The 15,646-nt window shown below is 47.8% G+C and overlaps 1 protein-coding gene and 1 long non-coding RNA gene across 4 annotated transcripts in view; both read right to left on the bottom strand.

Annotated features, from left to right (window-relative positions):
- LOC308595840 overlaps positions 1 to 15,646 on the bottom strand; it is an 88,742-nt gene that overhangs the window by 60,739 nt on the left and 12,357 nt on the right. The window lies entirely within an intron of this gene.
- Positions 440 to 10,646, bottom strand: LOC308595618 (uncharacterized protein). 3 transcript variants are annotated; one of them, XM_081210072.1, is made up of 4 exons: positions 10,455 to 10,646; positions 9,342 to 9,473; positions 6,891 to 7,083; positions 440 to 5,030 (listed from the first exon to the last, which is right to left on the bottom strand). In XM_081210072.1, exon 4 carries the CDS (start codon positions 4,902 to 4,904, stop codon positions 3,012 to 3,014), a length of 1,893 nt encoding a protein of 630 aa, XP_081066198.1. In that variant the 5' UTR covers positions 4,905 to 5,030; positions 6,891 to 7,083; positions 9,342 to 9,473; positions 10,455 to 10,646; the 3' UTR covers positions 440 to 3,011. The 3 variants fall into 3 exon arrangements, with proteins under 3 accessions (XP_081066198.1, XP_081066199.1, XP_081066200.1); XM_081210073.1 differs by having other exon boundaries at positions 6,968 to 7,083; XM_081210074.1 differs by lacking the exons at positions 6,891 to 7,083; positions 9,342 to 9,473.

Raw genomic sequence — 15,646 nt, 5'->3', positions numbered from 1 at the left:
GAATAAGTAGTGTTTTGAAATCATGCAGTGGTGGGGTGACAGAGTTTGGTGCATGCCATCTTGCATGCTTGAGTAGACCAACTCCAGGGCATGAGGCACGTAGCAGCAGGGTAGGGGCCACGTGTAGAGCAAGTCCCACACTGAGGTCAAAAACACACATAGAAGCAGCAGGCAAGACTTCTTCAGTAATAGTTCACTGAGCTTTCAAAGCATACAGTTCTCACTGGGTCCCCAGTGAGGCACAAAACTTAGCTCCTGAGAGCAAATCCAGTTTCAGCGGTAAAATCATACAGCACACAGGATATCTAAAGTCAGGCACACGCACCGGCAATAGGGAGCAAGGGAGGAAAGAGGCTGGAAGGACACAGGACAATGGAGGTGTGCCTTTCGCTTCTTGTAGTCTTGGAGGGAAGTCAGCAACTCGGCATCTGCAGGGACGTCACGAAGAAAAGCTTTCTGCCGCTGCTTGCAGGCACATCCCAGAAACACACACTGTGATTCACAGTGTATTGCCATATCAGTTGTTCTTCAAAGGTTATCACGATGTGGTCCAGAAACCGGTATTGGACAAGATATCAATATATCGCCCAGCCCTAATCCTCACTCACCACCAGCAAACCAGATTCATCCTCTCTATCAAAAGGTACTTTACCTCTTAGATTATACTCGCATTGTTTGACATCGCCTTCAAAATTTCTTTGCTGTTCAGTTTTACATATATACACAAGCACTTCAAATACACGTCATGTGTTTAAGACTGATTTCCTGATGAGTTCATTGCTGTGAAGAAAGAGTGGACACTGAAAGGAAAATGTCCCATTCTCCATACATCTAAATGGGTTCTTCCTTGTGAGAGTCTCTGGATGTTCCTTAAACAATCCATTGTATGAAACAGGGTTGACTGTGGTTAAGAAGGTGAAATACTTGGGGATTAAACATGACATCCAAAAATGTGAATTTATTTAAAGATAATTATGAGAAATGCTGGACAGAAGTTAAAAAGGACCTAGAAATATGGTCAAATTTGAAACTTTCCTTGTTAGGCCGAATCACTGTTATTAAGATGAATGTATTGCCTAGAATGTTATTTTTATTTCAAGCATTGTAGATTGTTGATAAGATGGACTGTTTCAAGAGGTGGCAGAAAGACATTTCGAAATTTGTCTGGCAGGGCAAAAAACCCAGAATAAAATTTAAAATTTTAACGGATGCAAAGGAAAGAGGGGTATTTGCCCTGCCGGACCTTAAACTTTACTATGAATCAGCAGCTTTTTGCTGGATGAAAGATTGGCTGCTCCTCGAGAATACAGATATTTTGGATTTGGAAGGTTTTAACAACGTATTTGGATGGCATGCATATCTATGGTACAAGGTTAAAGCTCACAAAGCTTTTAAAAATCATATTGTCAGGAAAGCATTATATAATGTTTGGATTAGATATAAAGATCTGTTGGATAATAAAACCCCAAGGTGGTTGTCACCAATGGAGGCAAAAGCCGTGAAAAAGCTTAATATGGAGGCCAAATGGCCAAAATATTGGGAAATTTTGGAACAGGAGGGAGATAAATTGAAACTACAGAGTTTGGAGAAATTGAAAGATAAAATACGAGACTGGCTCCATTATTATCAAATAATGGAAGTTTACAAACAGGACAGGAAAATTGTCTTCCAGGTGGAAAAATCAAAATTAGAAACAGAACTGTTAGAACCTAATGCTAAGAATTTGTCAAGAATGTATAACTTGCTGTTGAAATGGAATACAGAAGATGAAACAGTAAAATCAGCTATGATTAAGTGGGCACAGGACATAGGTCATAACATTATGTTTGCTGACTGGGAACAGTTGTGGACCACCGGTATAAAATTTACGGCATGTAATGCCTTAAAGGAAAATATTATGAAAATGATCTATAGGTGGTACATGACCCCAGTCAAGCTAGCAAAAATCTACCATTTGCCTGATAATAAGTGTTGGAAATGTAAAGAAACTGAAGGTACTTTCTACCACCTCTGGTGGACGTTCCCGAAGATTAAGGCTTTTTGGGAAATGATATATAATGAAATGAAAAAGGTACTTAAATGTACTTTCCCTAAGAAACCAGAGGCCGTTCTCTTGGGCATTGTCGGCCAATTGGTGTCAAAGAAAGACAGAATTTTTTTTATGTACGCTACAACAGCAGCAAGAATACTCATCGCAAAGTATTGGAAGACACAAGACCTACCCACTCTGGAAGAATGGCAGATGAAGGTGATAGACTATATGGGACTGGCGGAAATGACTGGCAGAATCCGAGACCAGGGGAAAGAGACGGCGGATGAAGATTGGAAGAAATTTAGAATCTATCTTAAGAAATATTGTAAAATAAATGAATGTTAAAATGTTGAAGTTTTAGACAAAAGGGGATTACAGCTGTAAAAGGTTAAGTAAAAGAAAAAAAATAAGGGAAAATTCGATAAAAACAAGGGGTAGGATTTGTGTAAATAAATTTGGCAATTGGGATGCAGAAAGGGGAGGTATGGGGAAGTCGGTGAAGTAAGGTTTAAGAAAAAAGGATCGGAAATTATACATGTTTGTTTATGTGTTTGTTTGTTTTGTATTGTGTTATGTTTGTGTTTATAAAAATTGTGAAAAACCAACAAAAGATTTATATATATATATATAAAATAAACAATCCATTGTAAATAAAGCACATTTTGCAATCATTTCATTTATACTGCTTCTCCTCTTACGAGTTTGTTGATGGTTTGTAGGGTTTCAACTCCTAAAGTTCTTCCTGTTCTTGGGTCTGTTGATTTAGAACTTCCACTAGGACTGAACCTCTATCTACTTTCCTGATATTTATACAGTTTGTCTTTTGTGTGAGTTCATTGACAGAAAACAAGGGTTCCGCTCTGAGTGCAGCTCCTTCCACAGTCCATACATTTAAGCAGTTTCTCCCATGTGTCTCCTGATGTTTTCTAAGGTGTCCATTCTGCCTGAAGCTCTTTCCGCACTCCATGCATTTAAATGGTTATTCCCCTGTGTGAGTCCGTTGATGTTTTCTAAGGTCTCCATTCTGACTGAAGCAATTTCCGCACTCCAGGCATTTAAATGGTTTCTCCCCTGTGTGAGTCCATTGATGTTTTTTAAGGTTCCCATTATCACAAAAGCTCTTTCCGCACTCCATACATTTAAATGGTTTATCTCCTGTGTGAATTCGCTGGTGTATATTGAGGTGTCCACTCTGACTGAAACACTTTCCGCACTCCATGCATTTATACGGTTTTTCCCCCGTGTGAGTCCGTTGATGTTTTCTAAGGTTTGCATTGAAACTGAAGCTCTTTCCACACTCCATACATTTATATGGATTCTCCCCTGTGTGAGTTCGTTGATGTGTTCTAAGGTTTCCACCGAAACTGAAGATCTTTCCGCACTCCTGGCATTTAAATGGTTTCTCCCCTGTGTGAGTCCGTTGATGTTTTCTAAGGTCTCCATTCTGACTGAAGCAATTTCCGCACTCCATGCATTTATATGGTTTCTCCCCTGTGTGAGTCCTTTGATGTCTTCTAAGGTTTCCATTCTCACTAAAGCTCCTTCCGCACTCCAGGCATTTAAATAGTTTCTCCCCTGTGTGAGTCCGTTGATGTATATTGAGGTGTCTACTCCGACTGAAGCTCTTTCCACATTCCATACATTTATATGGTTTCTCCCCTGTGTGAGTCCGTTGATGTGTTCTAAGGTTTCCATTCCCACTAAAGCTCTTTCCGCACTCCAGGCATTTCAATGGTTTCTCCTCTGTGTGAGTCCATTGATGTATATTGAGGTGTCCACTCCAACTGAAGCTCTTTCCACATTCCATACATTTATATGGTTTCTCCCCTGTGTGAGTCCGTTGATGTGTTCTAAGTTTTCCATTCTCACTAAAGTTCTTTCCGCACTCCAGGCATTTAAATGGTTTCTCCCCTGTGTGAGTCCGTTGATGTATATTGAGGTGTCCACTGTGACTGAAGCTCTTTCCACACTCCATACATTTATATGGTTTCTCCCCTGTGTGAATCCGCTTGTGTAATTTAAGGCATCCATTCTGACTGAAGCACTTTCCGCACTCCAGGCATTCAAATGGTTTCTCCCCTGTGTGAGTCCGTTGATGTTTCCTAAGGTCTCCATTCCGACTGAAGCAATTTCCACACTCCAGGCATTTAAATGGTTGCTCCCCTATGTGAATCCGCTTGTGTACTTTAAGGTCTCCATTCTGAGTGAAGCACTTTCCGCACTCCAGGCATTCAAATGGCTTTTCCCCTGTGTGAATCCGCTTGTGTGATTTAAGGTGTTCGTTCTGACTGAAGCACTTTCCGCACTCCAGGCATTCAAATGGCTTTTCCCCTGTGTGAGTCTGTTGATGTGTTCTAAGGTTTGCATTGAAACTGAAGCTCTTTCCACACTCCATACATTTATATGGTTTCTCCCCTGTATGAGTCCGTTGATGTGTTCTAAGGTATCCATTATCACTGAAGCTCTTTCCACACTCCATATATTTAAATGGCTTCTCCCCTGTGTGAGTCCGTTGATGTAAACTTAAGTGTCCATTCTGACTGAAGCTCTTTCCACAATCCATGCATTTAAAAGATTTCTCCCCTGTGTGAGTCCTCTGATGTGTTCTAAGAATATCACTCCGACTGAAGCTCTTTCCACAATCCAGACATTCAAAAGGTTTTTCCCCTGTGTGAAACTGTTGATGTAAACTTAAGTGTCCATGTTGACTGAAGTTCTTCCTGCGCTCCCTGCATTGGAATTCTTTTTTGCCCATGTTAGTCCGCTGATGTGTTCTAAGTTTTCCACTATCAGTGAAACTTTTCCCACACTCCATACCTTTCAATGGTTTCTCCCCTGTTGGAGGTCGTTGATGTGAGCTATGTGTGCTCATTCAGTGAAGCATATTCCACATTTCACACATTTAAATGTCTATACCTAATGAAACCAAACTGCCCCATCCCTCAGAATTCTGAATGTCTTCTCCATCACCTTCTTCAAAGTGGGAGGAAAGGAATTCCTCTTTGGGTTTCAAGGAAGAGAAGAAAGGGGAAGAGAACACAGCAAGCGCCGTTAGCACCTTCTCTTATTTCAGCATCTCCTACATTCCCCTGCCTCCTACCCATGTTCCCAGTGTTTAGGAAATGAAGATGCAATGATGTCAAATGATAGTAATGCATCAGCAACCTTTCATAATCCTCAATCATCATTGATAAAGCAGCATGAACTTGGAATACAGCCTTTTCAAATCAATTGTTTCCTCAAAGGCAAGGCAGCTACTCTCTCTCTCCATGAAAAGGCCCTCTCTCTCTGGTTCATTGTTCCTCTGGACATTCCCCATTGTCTGCATCATAATCCTCCATCCACCTCTAGATCTTTATGAGTCACCTGCACAGTCCCATTGGCCTCAGGAGGTCCATATGAACCATTTTGTGAGACCCAGGTCTACATCTCTTCCAGGGACTGTGGTCTGGGTCAGTCAGAGAACTAGTGACAAGGCTTGGTGCTTGGCGTCAGCTGAATGGGTGCTCAGGGAAGCTCCTGTTCTTGGAGATGGACCTCTGTCTACATGCCTTGCATTGCATGGAGAGAGCAGGAGAAGCAAAAGCAAAGCAGCTGGCACATGGGAATCCCAGGCGGAAACACCCACCCCAATGGTTCTTTACAATGATGATGTGCTGCCTGATCCTGTGCTTGCCTTATGACAGAGGACTATCACAGTGGCGTAGCGTGGGTTGTCAGCACCCGGGGCAAGGCAAGTAATTTGCGCCCCCTAACCCGTGGATTTTAGCACCCGAGTGCGAGCGCCCCTCATGTTGCACCCGGTGAGGCCGGCACCCTTGGCACCCCCCACGCTACGCCACTGTTCCAACGTTCAGCTTTACTGGATGCCCACGAGTTATATTGTACAGAGAGAGGGATAAAAACTTTCCTCTCTGTCCACTCTCTCCTTGCCATGCCTTAGTTTTGCAGGCTTCTCTCCTGTCGCCTCTTGCTTGCCTTTTCTCTTAACTAAAAACAAACCCAATGCTGCCGCCTTTCCTCAGGGCACCGGCTCCATCCCCTTGCTTAGATTCCCTCTACCAAAGCTGAAAGCAGCCTGAAGTTCCTCCTAATCGTGAATGGGAAACAGCTGGCGAAGCCGGCGGCCTGCCAGGGAAGGGATCTCTTCCTAACCTGCTCCACGGAGCCCGTTCCTTGCAAGCGCTCCGTGTCCCTCGGATGGCGAGCGCCTTTGGAAACACGGAGCAGGCGCTTGCCGGCAAACAGCCCCCCCCGCCCCTTCCCAAGCTAATCCTTTTAAAACCGAAAGCCCCTTAACCCGCTGGCGAGAGGCTTAGCCGGGCCTCGCCCGCCCACCGGCTTTCTCTCGGAGGTTTTTGGGGAGCGCAGGGCGCGGCGCGGCGAGGCCCGGCGGCGCGTTGGGGTGCGGAGGCTGCCCGTGCCGGCCAGGAGTCGGTGGTGACGTCGGCGCTGCTGCAGCGGCTGCTCCTCCTGCGAGCAGTGAGTGGAGCACAGCCGCAGCGGGGGGCGCGCGCGCTAGGGCGCAAGGCTGGCGGTGGCTGCGGGGAGCCCGGCGGAGGAAGGATCTTGTCCCTTCCCTCTGGACTCGCGCCCCCCCAGATGTTCCGCCCAGTGCGGCCGGCACCCTTGGCACCCCCCACGCTACGCCACTGGACTATCATAATCTGACACTGAAAAGCAGGATATTCAAGGTGAGGAGATAACTGTACTTAGTGGAAACGTCAACCTTGAATATGTGGTGTTGATTCATTAACAACCTGAAGTTGTGTTATTTCTTGTGATATGAATTTATTCCTGATCTGTCTTAAATATCATAATTATAGGGTGTCTTGGGGTGTTAGGGGAGCGGTAGTACCTTTGGTGGAGGAAATGTAGTCCACCTTCTGGAGTAATTATTCCACCATTGGTCCCCACCCTGCACTCAGCTCTCACCTGAGAGAAGCTGTCAGCATTCAAAAGGGCCACAATCCCAGGAACGGCTTCAACCGGCCGGCTAAACCAGGTGAGGATACCTGATGGGTCTCAAATCCTTGGTGGGCTGGGGAATTCTGGAAAACAGAAGCACTATTTACATCATACGTCACTGTAAAGGTATTCAGAATATTTGTCTTTTGAAGAAAAGACCACAAATCCAGTGGCCCCTTCAAAGCTAATGAACGTCTTGTGGCTGGAGCTTTTGTGGGCTGCAGGACCAGGAAAGCTTCTGCCACCATTATCCTTCTGATTGCGATTCAGGCCTCATCATGGGACTGAAACTGCCCTGGTTGGGCTGCTTGATGATCTCCGATGGGCTAGAGACCAAGGGGAAAGCTATTTCCTGGTTCTGCTGGATCTCTCAGCGGCTTTGGAGACCTTTGGCCATGGTGTCCTTCTGGACCCTCTAGGGGAGCTGGGGGCCCTGCTATGCAGTGGTTCCCCTCCTTCCTCCTGGGCCATGTCCAGAAAGTGGTGTTGGGGGATGAGTGTTCTGACCCCTGGGAGCTCACTTGTGGGGTGCCTCAGGGCTCCGTCCTCTCCCCATGCTTTTTAATATCTATATGAAGACGCTGGGAGAGATCATCAGGGGGTTTGGGCTGGGTGTTCCCCAGTATGTGGATGATGCCCAGCTCTTCCTCTCTTTTAAATTGGAACCAGTGAAGGTCCTGTGTAAGTGTCTGGAGGTACTTGGAGGATAGATGGCGGCTAACAGATTGAGGTTGAATCTTGATAAGAAAGAAATACTGTCCCAGGGGGACAGGGGGCAGGCAGGTGTGGGAGACTCCCTAGACCTGATGGAGGTAACTGTGCCCCAAAAGGACTAGGTGCACAACCTGGGGGTCATTTTGGACTCACAGCTGTCCATGGAGGCACAGGTCAATTCTGTGTCCAGGGCAGCTGTCTACCAGTTCCATCTGGTATGCCAGCTGAGATCCTCCATGCCTGGAGACTGTCTCCCCAGAGTGGTGCATGCTCTGGTGATCTCCTGCTTGGATTAGTGCCATGTGATACATGGGGCTTGAGGAGATTTCACCCATCCCATTCCAAGAATCTGCTGATGTTTTCTGCTGATTCTCCAGAGAGGAGGGGGGCGGTTTCTGCTCTCCACTTATTTCGCTCCAGCCTCACAAGAGAGAGAGAGAGACTGAGTGTTAGAGAGAGAGTGTGTTATCTCTGTATAGATAAGGTTGCTGCTAAGAGCAGCTGCAGACTCTCAGTGCAGTCTAGCTTCTCCATTTAGCTCTGTATATAGTTTGTATGATAGTTGTAGATAGAATAAAAGTAGTTATTCTACAGAGCTGTTCTCCGAGTGGTTTATGCTCTGCTGTACTCTGCTTTGAAACGACTGTCTTCGGGAGTGAATCTGGTGCTCACAACTCTGAGTTGTGAGTCCACAGCACTTTGACCTGTTCCTGTGCAGAAGGTCTCTGGAAGTGCTACCCCAGCTCGCCTGGCCCAGTCGGGGCTGAAGTGGGTGAGTCCAGTCGGTGGCACTGGCTCAAGGGTGATGCTGACAGGGCTACCTTTGAAGGTGACCCGGAAACTGCAACTAATCCAGAATGTGGCTGGTAGAGAACAGAATGGGAGCAGCTGCTGAGACAACATAACACCAGTCCGAAAGGATATTCACTGACTCCCAGTACATTTCTGAGAACAATTCACATTGTTGGTGCTGACCATTAAATTGCCGTGGTTGCATTTTTCAGGCACAGAATCCTGTTATGCCTTCAGTCACAAATTTATTTGCTGAAGGAATTTTTTGCTGTCTCTGAGCGTTTTTTCCTACTCTGCTAATTGTATGTCGGACTTGCTCTGGAGATCATTGCGGAGGAGCAAAATCTGCAACCTAAGGCCCTAAACAGCCTCGGGTTTGTAGACCTGAAGGAACGTCTCCACCCCCATCGCTCAGTCTGTATGCTGAGGTCCTCCTTCAAGGGTCTTCTGCTGGATCACCCCCCCCCCAGTGAGAAGCGAAGTTACAGGGAAGCAGGCAGAGGGCAAGGAAATGGGCAACTATCTGACATTTATAAGACAGCTGAAAGCAGCCCTGTATTGGGAGGTTTTGAATGTTTGATGTTTTACTGTCTTTTATATGTAATGTAAGCTGCCCAGAGTGGCGGGGGAAACCCAGCCAGATAGGCAGCGTAGAAATACTACAATCATTCTTATTATATTGTTATTCTTTTGTAGTTATTTTTGAATTCGTACTGCAATATCAGCTCACGAAATGTCATGGGGGAGAAAATCACAGGGATGCCATAAACGGTAATCCCACCCACAACTTCTCATTCACATACAGCCTGTAAATTTGGGAGGTCACACACCCCACCTGTGCTAATACTGGCAGTCTTTGGCCTGTGTAGACACACCTTGTATGTAGAGCCTCCAGCCACAGACACTGTCTATCATGAAAATGGGTCCTTTGGGAAGAATCTCAGCTTGTCAGTCACTCTGACACTGCCTACAAAGAATAAGAGGAACAGAAATGCTTTTGAGGTGCAACTTCTATATCAAGCCTGAGAGCCATTCCATGGACTCTGCACCCGTTTCTGATGACAGGTGCACATTATCCTCATCCTGAATGAACCAGGCAGTGGAAAAGACAAAGATGGAAGCCTGAGAGAGAGGAAAAGGTTTCTGTCTGCTTCCTGGGTAGGATTGTGGAAACAGAGAACGGCTTCTGAAAAGGGCTCTCCCCTCCCCTCTTCCTCTCCGGATTTGAACCGCTGCGTCTGGACAGGGCAGGGGCTTATGGGGTGGGAAGAGGATGGAGCTTGCAGGAAGGGAGGGGTGGGGGGAGTCGACCCCCCACTTTCGACAGATCCCCCTCTGGTCGCCTTGAAGGCGTGGCCTATTCCTTGGCGGGAGGGAGAAGCCAAGGCGGCCGCTCCGGAGAATCCCCGCGTCCGCCACGATGAAGACCTCTCCCTACAGACTGGTCTTCCTTTCTCTCTCCCCCCCCCACGCCAATGCTGCCCTTCCCCGCCCCAGGGATGCCCCCCCTTCCTCGACCCCCTCCCTCTTTCCCGGAGTCTCCCCTGCACCCAGAGGCCACCTTGGTGGGGCTCACCCCTCGCCCTGCGCCTCCCATCTCTCCATCCAGAGGACACCCCCCCCCCAACACCAGCCACACGGGGGTCTCTATCCAGGCGTCCCTCGCCGCCGTTAACCCTTTCATGGCCTGCCTTTTCCATGCGGAGCCCACAGGGCCCCAGGGATGCCTGTGCGGGGGAAACGGGGCAAGGGGGTCCTCGTGGGGAATCCCTGGGTGGGCGCCCCATGTCCGCCCCCGCCAGGGCGCCTAAGGGGCCAAGGAAAGCCCCCTTCGCAGTAGGAGTGCAGGGATCCAGGCCCTGCCCGTGGGGTCCAGGAAAGGCGCTTTGGGGAGCTGGAGGGGTCTCTGGATCCTTCTCTCCCCTCTCCCCCCCCGCGACCCCTTTACCTCTTTGTCCTCGCTCGCGAATCTCCTTTCCTTTTCTGGATTATCCGGGGGGGGGGATTTCCCTGCCGCCCCTCCTCCCCTTTCCGAAAGCGCGCGCCCCTAGAGCTATTGGGCAGAGCAGCAATCCGGAGTAGAAGCTCCACTTCCGGGAGAAGCTGGCAGTTTGGGGGGGGGGGCTCATCCCTCCCTTCTTCCCGGAACAAAAGGCGGGTGGCGAGGAGGAGGAGCAACATATTGGGGAGGGGATTTCGGATTTTGGGGGCGGGGTGAGGGAAGGATGTGCCGGGAGGGGAGGGAAAGAATTGAGCGGGGGCGGGGAGGAAGTTTTTTCCTCTCCCCTCTTCCTCCTGTAGATCAGGAGAGCGGGGGAGGGGCTGATCCTGGCAATCCAATTACAAAGTGGGACCCCCCCCCCAATGTTTACATTGCGAAATCCTTCCCTCGCCCACCCCACGCCACGAGCCGTGCGCCCGTGCTTTAGGTATTGGTGCTCTTCAAACCAGGAAGGGGGACAGTTATACGACTCCCCCAAAACCCCAAGGCCCCACCACAGCCTCTGACTAAGGTCAGGACAATGACCATTGACACAGGCACCTTCCATGCACAACAGCCAAGAGGCTCAGAGAAGCAGCCTATACAATTGGAGCCAGAAGCGGATTCCATGTATTAACGGAGACATCTGAGGGATCCCTTGGACAAGAAACAAGGAGACCAGCCAGGAAGAGCAGAGCAAAAGAGCAGCCAGTTGGCTTGGTCTTGATGGAAGACTGTCGCCACAGGACTCCCACCTGCCACCAGGTGGAACAAGACGGAAGCCCCCAACAAAAGAAGACCCCAACTTTTATTAGCTGCTAATACCCCATGCTACACCCCCAAGACTACATCATGACTACATCATTGACACATCACAAAGAGGAGGGGTTCAGGGAGAAGAAGAAGCGGATACCATGAATCGGACAGTTTCCTCCGACTATCCAATACTGTATAGAAAACTGTAGAAACGTCAAATAATCGCCAAGTCAATGGTTTGACGGATTTCCTGGGTTCCAACGCCTAATGACTCCTCTGGAATTGGGGAATCCAATTCATAATCCATGATCCCTTAGGAGGCAGGAGGCGATCAAGGGTAGCACATGCCCCAGGCAGAAATCCATCGGGAAGGTGGATTGAATCCTGATGCGTTTAAAGCGTTTAAAGCAAAGCAGCTAGTAAGCCTGATCTTTATTGATCTGTTGCAACAGGGTCCTCACTCACCACACGCAGGAGGGAGGAGGAACCCAGAACAATGGCACACAAGGCCTCATATAGAGATTTTAAATTCCCTGCCCTGGAGCTCAAGACTATCCCTCCATACATCATACACACATCAGAGAAGGGGTGTAACCCCAGACCACCATCCCCAGATACATCATACCTACATTACAGAAAGGGTGGTTTACAGCAGAAATCTGAGTGGTTTGTTTACCTCCTGTCTGCCAGGTTACCTGTTTAATGGTCACTTGATCGGATTCCCTGGGGAGCCTGGCCAGTCTTTTGTAATGAGGAATATTTAGTTCCTGTGCCAGGTCACAGCCTCACACCCTATTCATATCTTAAATGTGCCCTTAAGACAGGATTTGTGAACGAAAAGACAACGGGGAGGCTCCTCCCATCTCTTCCTCTCTTTTAAATTGGAACCAGTGAAGGCAGTGAATTCCCTGTGTGCTTTTCTGGAGGTGGTTGGAGGATGGATGGCAGCTAAGAGATTGAGGTTGAATCCAGACAAGGGAGGCAGGTGTGGGGGACTCCCGGTTCCTGATGGCGTAACAGTGCCCCTAAAGGACCAGGTCATCACCTTTGAGTATTGGGGTCAGTGCCCCTATTCCTCCAGCAGCAGCGTTTGTGGGGCTTCCTTGCCCGCTTCCATTCAGCTCCCCCATTCCCAAAGGGCAATTCTTCTTCAGCCATTGTGGGAGCAAATGGGCTGGAAGCTGGAGCGGCTTCCCTTGGAGTAGGCTTTGCTTCGCTTTCTGCTGACCTCAGTCTCTTGGATTGTGGCCAGCTTTCCTCTTCCATTTTCCTGAATGCTGAGCTGTGTTGGATGTGTAGGGAAGCGAAATTCACCCCAGAACTTTTCCGCACGCTTCCCTCCGCAGCACAGAAGGATGGGGGGAGGGAGGAACACATATTAATAAACACTCCTGTGAATGGAGAGAAGCATAAAGTGGAGTCCCCTATAGATCAGTATTGGGACATGTGGCTTTTCAACTTGTTCATAAATGATCTAGAGTTAGGAGTGAGCAGGGAGGGGGCAAAGTTTGCTGGTGGCAGTAAATTGTCCAGGAGTGTTCAAACAAAGAGAGATTGCAAGGGGCACCTAAAAGAGCTCTCCAAATGGGGTGATTGGGCTGAAAATACAGTTCATTGTCAAGGAGATTAAAGCGATGAATTTTGGGGGGCAGGGAAACACCCTCTTAATATCATGTGCAGGATCATGGGGTCTGAACTGGGTTTCTCTGTGTGGGGGAGAGGGGAGCTGGTCGCAGCGGGAGGGGGGGGGGCTCCATGGATGCTTCAGCAGCCGGCCTCCTTTGGGTCTCCTGGCCCCTCCTCTCCTGAACTGCTCTCTGCCCCAGCCTCTTCCTGCTCACCAAACCCTGTTTCCTCCAGCTTGCAACACCTTCCCTCCCGTTCTGCTCCATTTTCTCCCTCTTTCTGCTCATTGCCATCCCACCACCAGCCCCCAGGCTCTGAGCCTTCTTCCCTTGGGGGTTCCCCAGCTGGTGCCTCCCCCTCCCCACACCCAGCCAGTCCATGACAGCAAAAGCAACCATAGCAGTAAAATCAGTATGATAGTAATATGCACCCTGGTAGGAATACTCTCTAGCAGCAGGATTGAATAATAACTTCTGGGAATATGGAAAAGTACTATCTTCTCCAAACCCCAGAATAAGCAGGAGCTCTGGGGTTCCCCTATGTGGTTCATGATTGAAGATGGGCCCCCCAGGAGACTTCCCTGGTACCTGCAGCCCCGCCTACCCCATCCTACAAATAGGCTTGGGGGGAAATCTCCCATTCAATTTCAGTATTTCATGCAGTGGTGGGGTGACAGAGTTTGGTACATGCCATCTTGCATGCTTGAGTAGACCAACTCCAGGGCATGAGACACGTAGCAGCAGGGTAGGGGCCACGTGTAGAGCAATTCCCATGCTAAGGTCAAAAACACACACAGAGGCAGCCGGACTTCTTCAGTAATAGTTTACTGAGCTTTCAAAGCATACAGTTCTCACTGGGTCCCCAGTGAGGCACAAAACTTAGCTCCTGAGAGCAAATCCAGTTCCAGCAGTAAAATCATACAGCACACAGGATGTCTAAGTCAGGCACACACACCAGCAGAAGGGAGCAAGGGAGGAAAGAGGCTGGAACGACACTGGGCAATGGAGGTGTGTGTTTCGCTTTCTGTTGCCTGGGAGGAAAGTCAGCAACTCAGCATCTGCAGGGACGTCACGAAGCAAAGCTTTCTGCCGCTGCTTGCAGGCACATCCCAGAAACACACACTGTGATTCACGGTGTATTGCCATATCAGTAGTTCTTCAAATGTTATCACAATGTGGTCTAGAAACTGGTATTGGACAAGATATCAATATATCGCCCAGCCCTAATCCTCACTCACCACCAGCAAACCAGATTCATCCTATCTCTCAAAAGGTACTTTACCTGTTAGATTATACTCACATTGTTTGACATTGCCTTCAAAATTTCAGTGCTGTGAAGAAAGAGTGGACACTGAAAGGAAATGTCCCGTTCTCCATACATCTAAATGGGTTCTCCCATGTGAAAGTCCCTGGATGTTCCTTAAACACTCCATTGTAAATAAAGCACTTTTTGCAATCTTTTCATTTACACTGCTTCTCCTCTTAGAGTTTGTTGATGGTTTGTAGGGTTTCAACTCCTAAGGTTCTTCCTGTGCATGAGTCTGTTGATTTAGAACTTCCACTAGGACTGAACCTGTATCTACTTGCCTGATATTTATAAGGTTTTTCTTTTGTGTGAGTTCGTTGACAGAAATCAAGGGTTCCGCTCTGAGTGCAGCTCCTTCCACAGTCCATACATTTAAACAGTTTCTCCCGTGTGTCTGCTGATGTTTTCTAAGGTGTCCATTCTGCCTGAAGCTCTTTCCGCACTCCATGCATTTATATGGTTTCTCCCGTGTGAGTCCGTTGATGCATATTGAGGTGTCCACTCTTACTGAAGCTCTTTCCACACTCCATACATTTATATGGTTTCTCCCCTGTGTGAATCCGCTTGTGTAATTTAAGGTCTCCATTCTGACTGAAGCATTTTCCGCACTCCAGGCATTCAAATGGCTTTTCCCCTGTGTGAGTCCGTTGATGTATATTGAGGTTTCCATTCTGACTGAAGCTCTTTCCGCACTCCATGCATTTAAATGGTTTATCCCCAGTGTGAGTCCGTTGATGTATATTGAGGTGTCCACTATGACTGAAGCTCTTTCCACACTCCATGCATTTAAATGGTTTCTCCCCTGTGTGAGTCTGTTGATGTATTCTAAGGTTTCCATTTAAACTGAAGCTCTTTCCACACTCCATACATTTATAAGGTTTCTCCCCTGTATGAGTCCGTTGATGTGTTCTAAGGTATCCATTATCACTAAAGCTCCTTCCACACTCCATACATTTATATGTTTTCTCCCTTGTGTGAGTCCGTTGATGTATATTGAGGTGTCCACTCTGACTGAAGCTCTTTCCACACTCCATGCATTTAAATGGTTTCTCTCCTGTGTGAGTCCGCTGATGTGTTCTAAGGCTTCCATTATCACTAAAGCTGTTTCCACACTCCATACATTTATATGGTTTCTCCCCTGTATGAGTTCGTTGATGTATTCTAAGGTTTCCATTTAAACTGAAGCTCTTTCCACACTCCATACATTTATATGGTTTCTCCCCTGTATGAGTCCGTTGATGTGTTCTAAGGTATCCATTCTGACTGAAGCTCTTTCCGCATTCCATGCATTCAAATGGTTTCTCTCCTGTGTGAGTCCGTTGATGTATATTGAGGTTTCCACTCTGACTGAAGCTCTTTCCACACTCCATGCATTTAAAGGGTTTCTCTCCTGTGTGAGTCCGCTGATGTGTTCTAAGGGTTCCATTATCACTAAAGCTCTTTCCACACTCCATACATTTAAGTGGTTTTCC

Source organism: Podarcis bocagei, assembly GCF_964188305.1.
Source record: "Podarcis bocagei genome assembly, chromosome: 10".
Classification (NCBI taxonomy): Eukaryota; Metazoa; Chordata; class Lepidosauria; order Squamata; family Lacertidae; genus Podarcis; species Podarcis bocagei.
The sequence above is the reverse complement of the archived record's forward strand: the minus strand, read 5'-3'. Positions and strand labels throughout refer to the sequence as shown.

What these genes read in the sequence shown, in the direction of transcription:
- LOC308595618 (XM_081210072.1), bottom strand. Translation starts at nt 4,904, where the DNA reads ATGAGCACACATAGCTCACATCAACGACCTCCAACAGGGGAGAAACCA.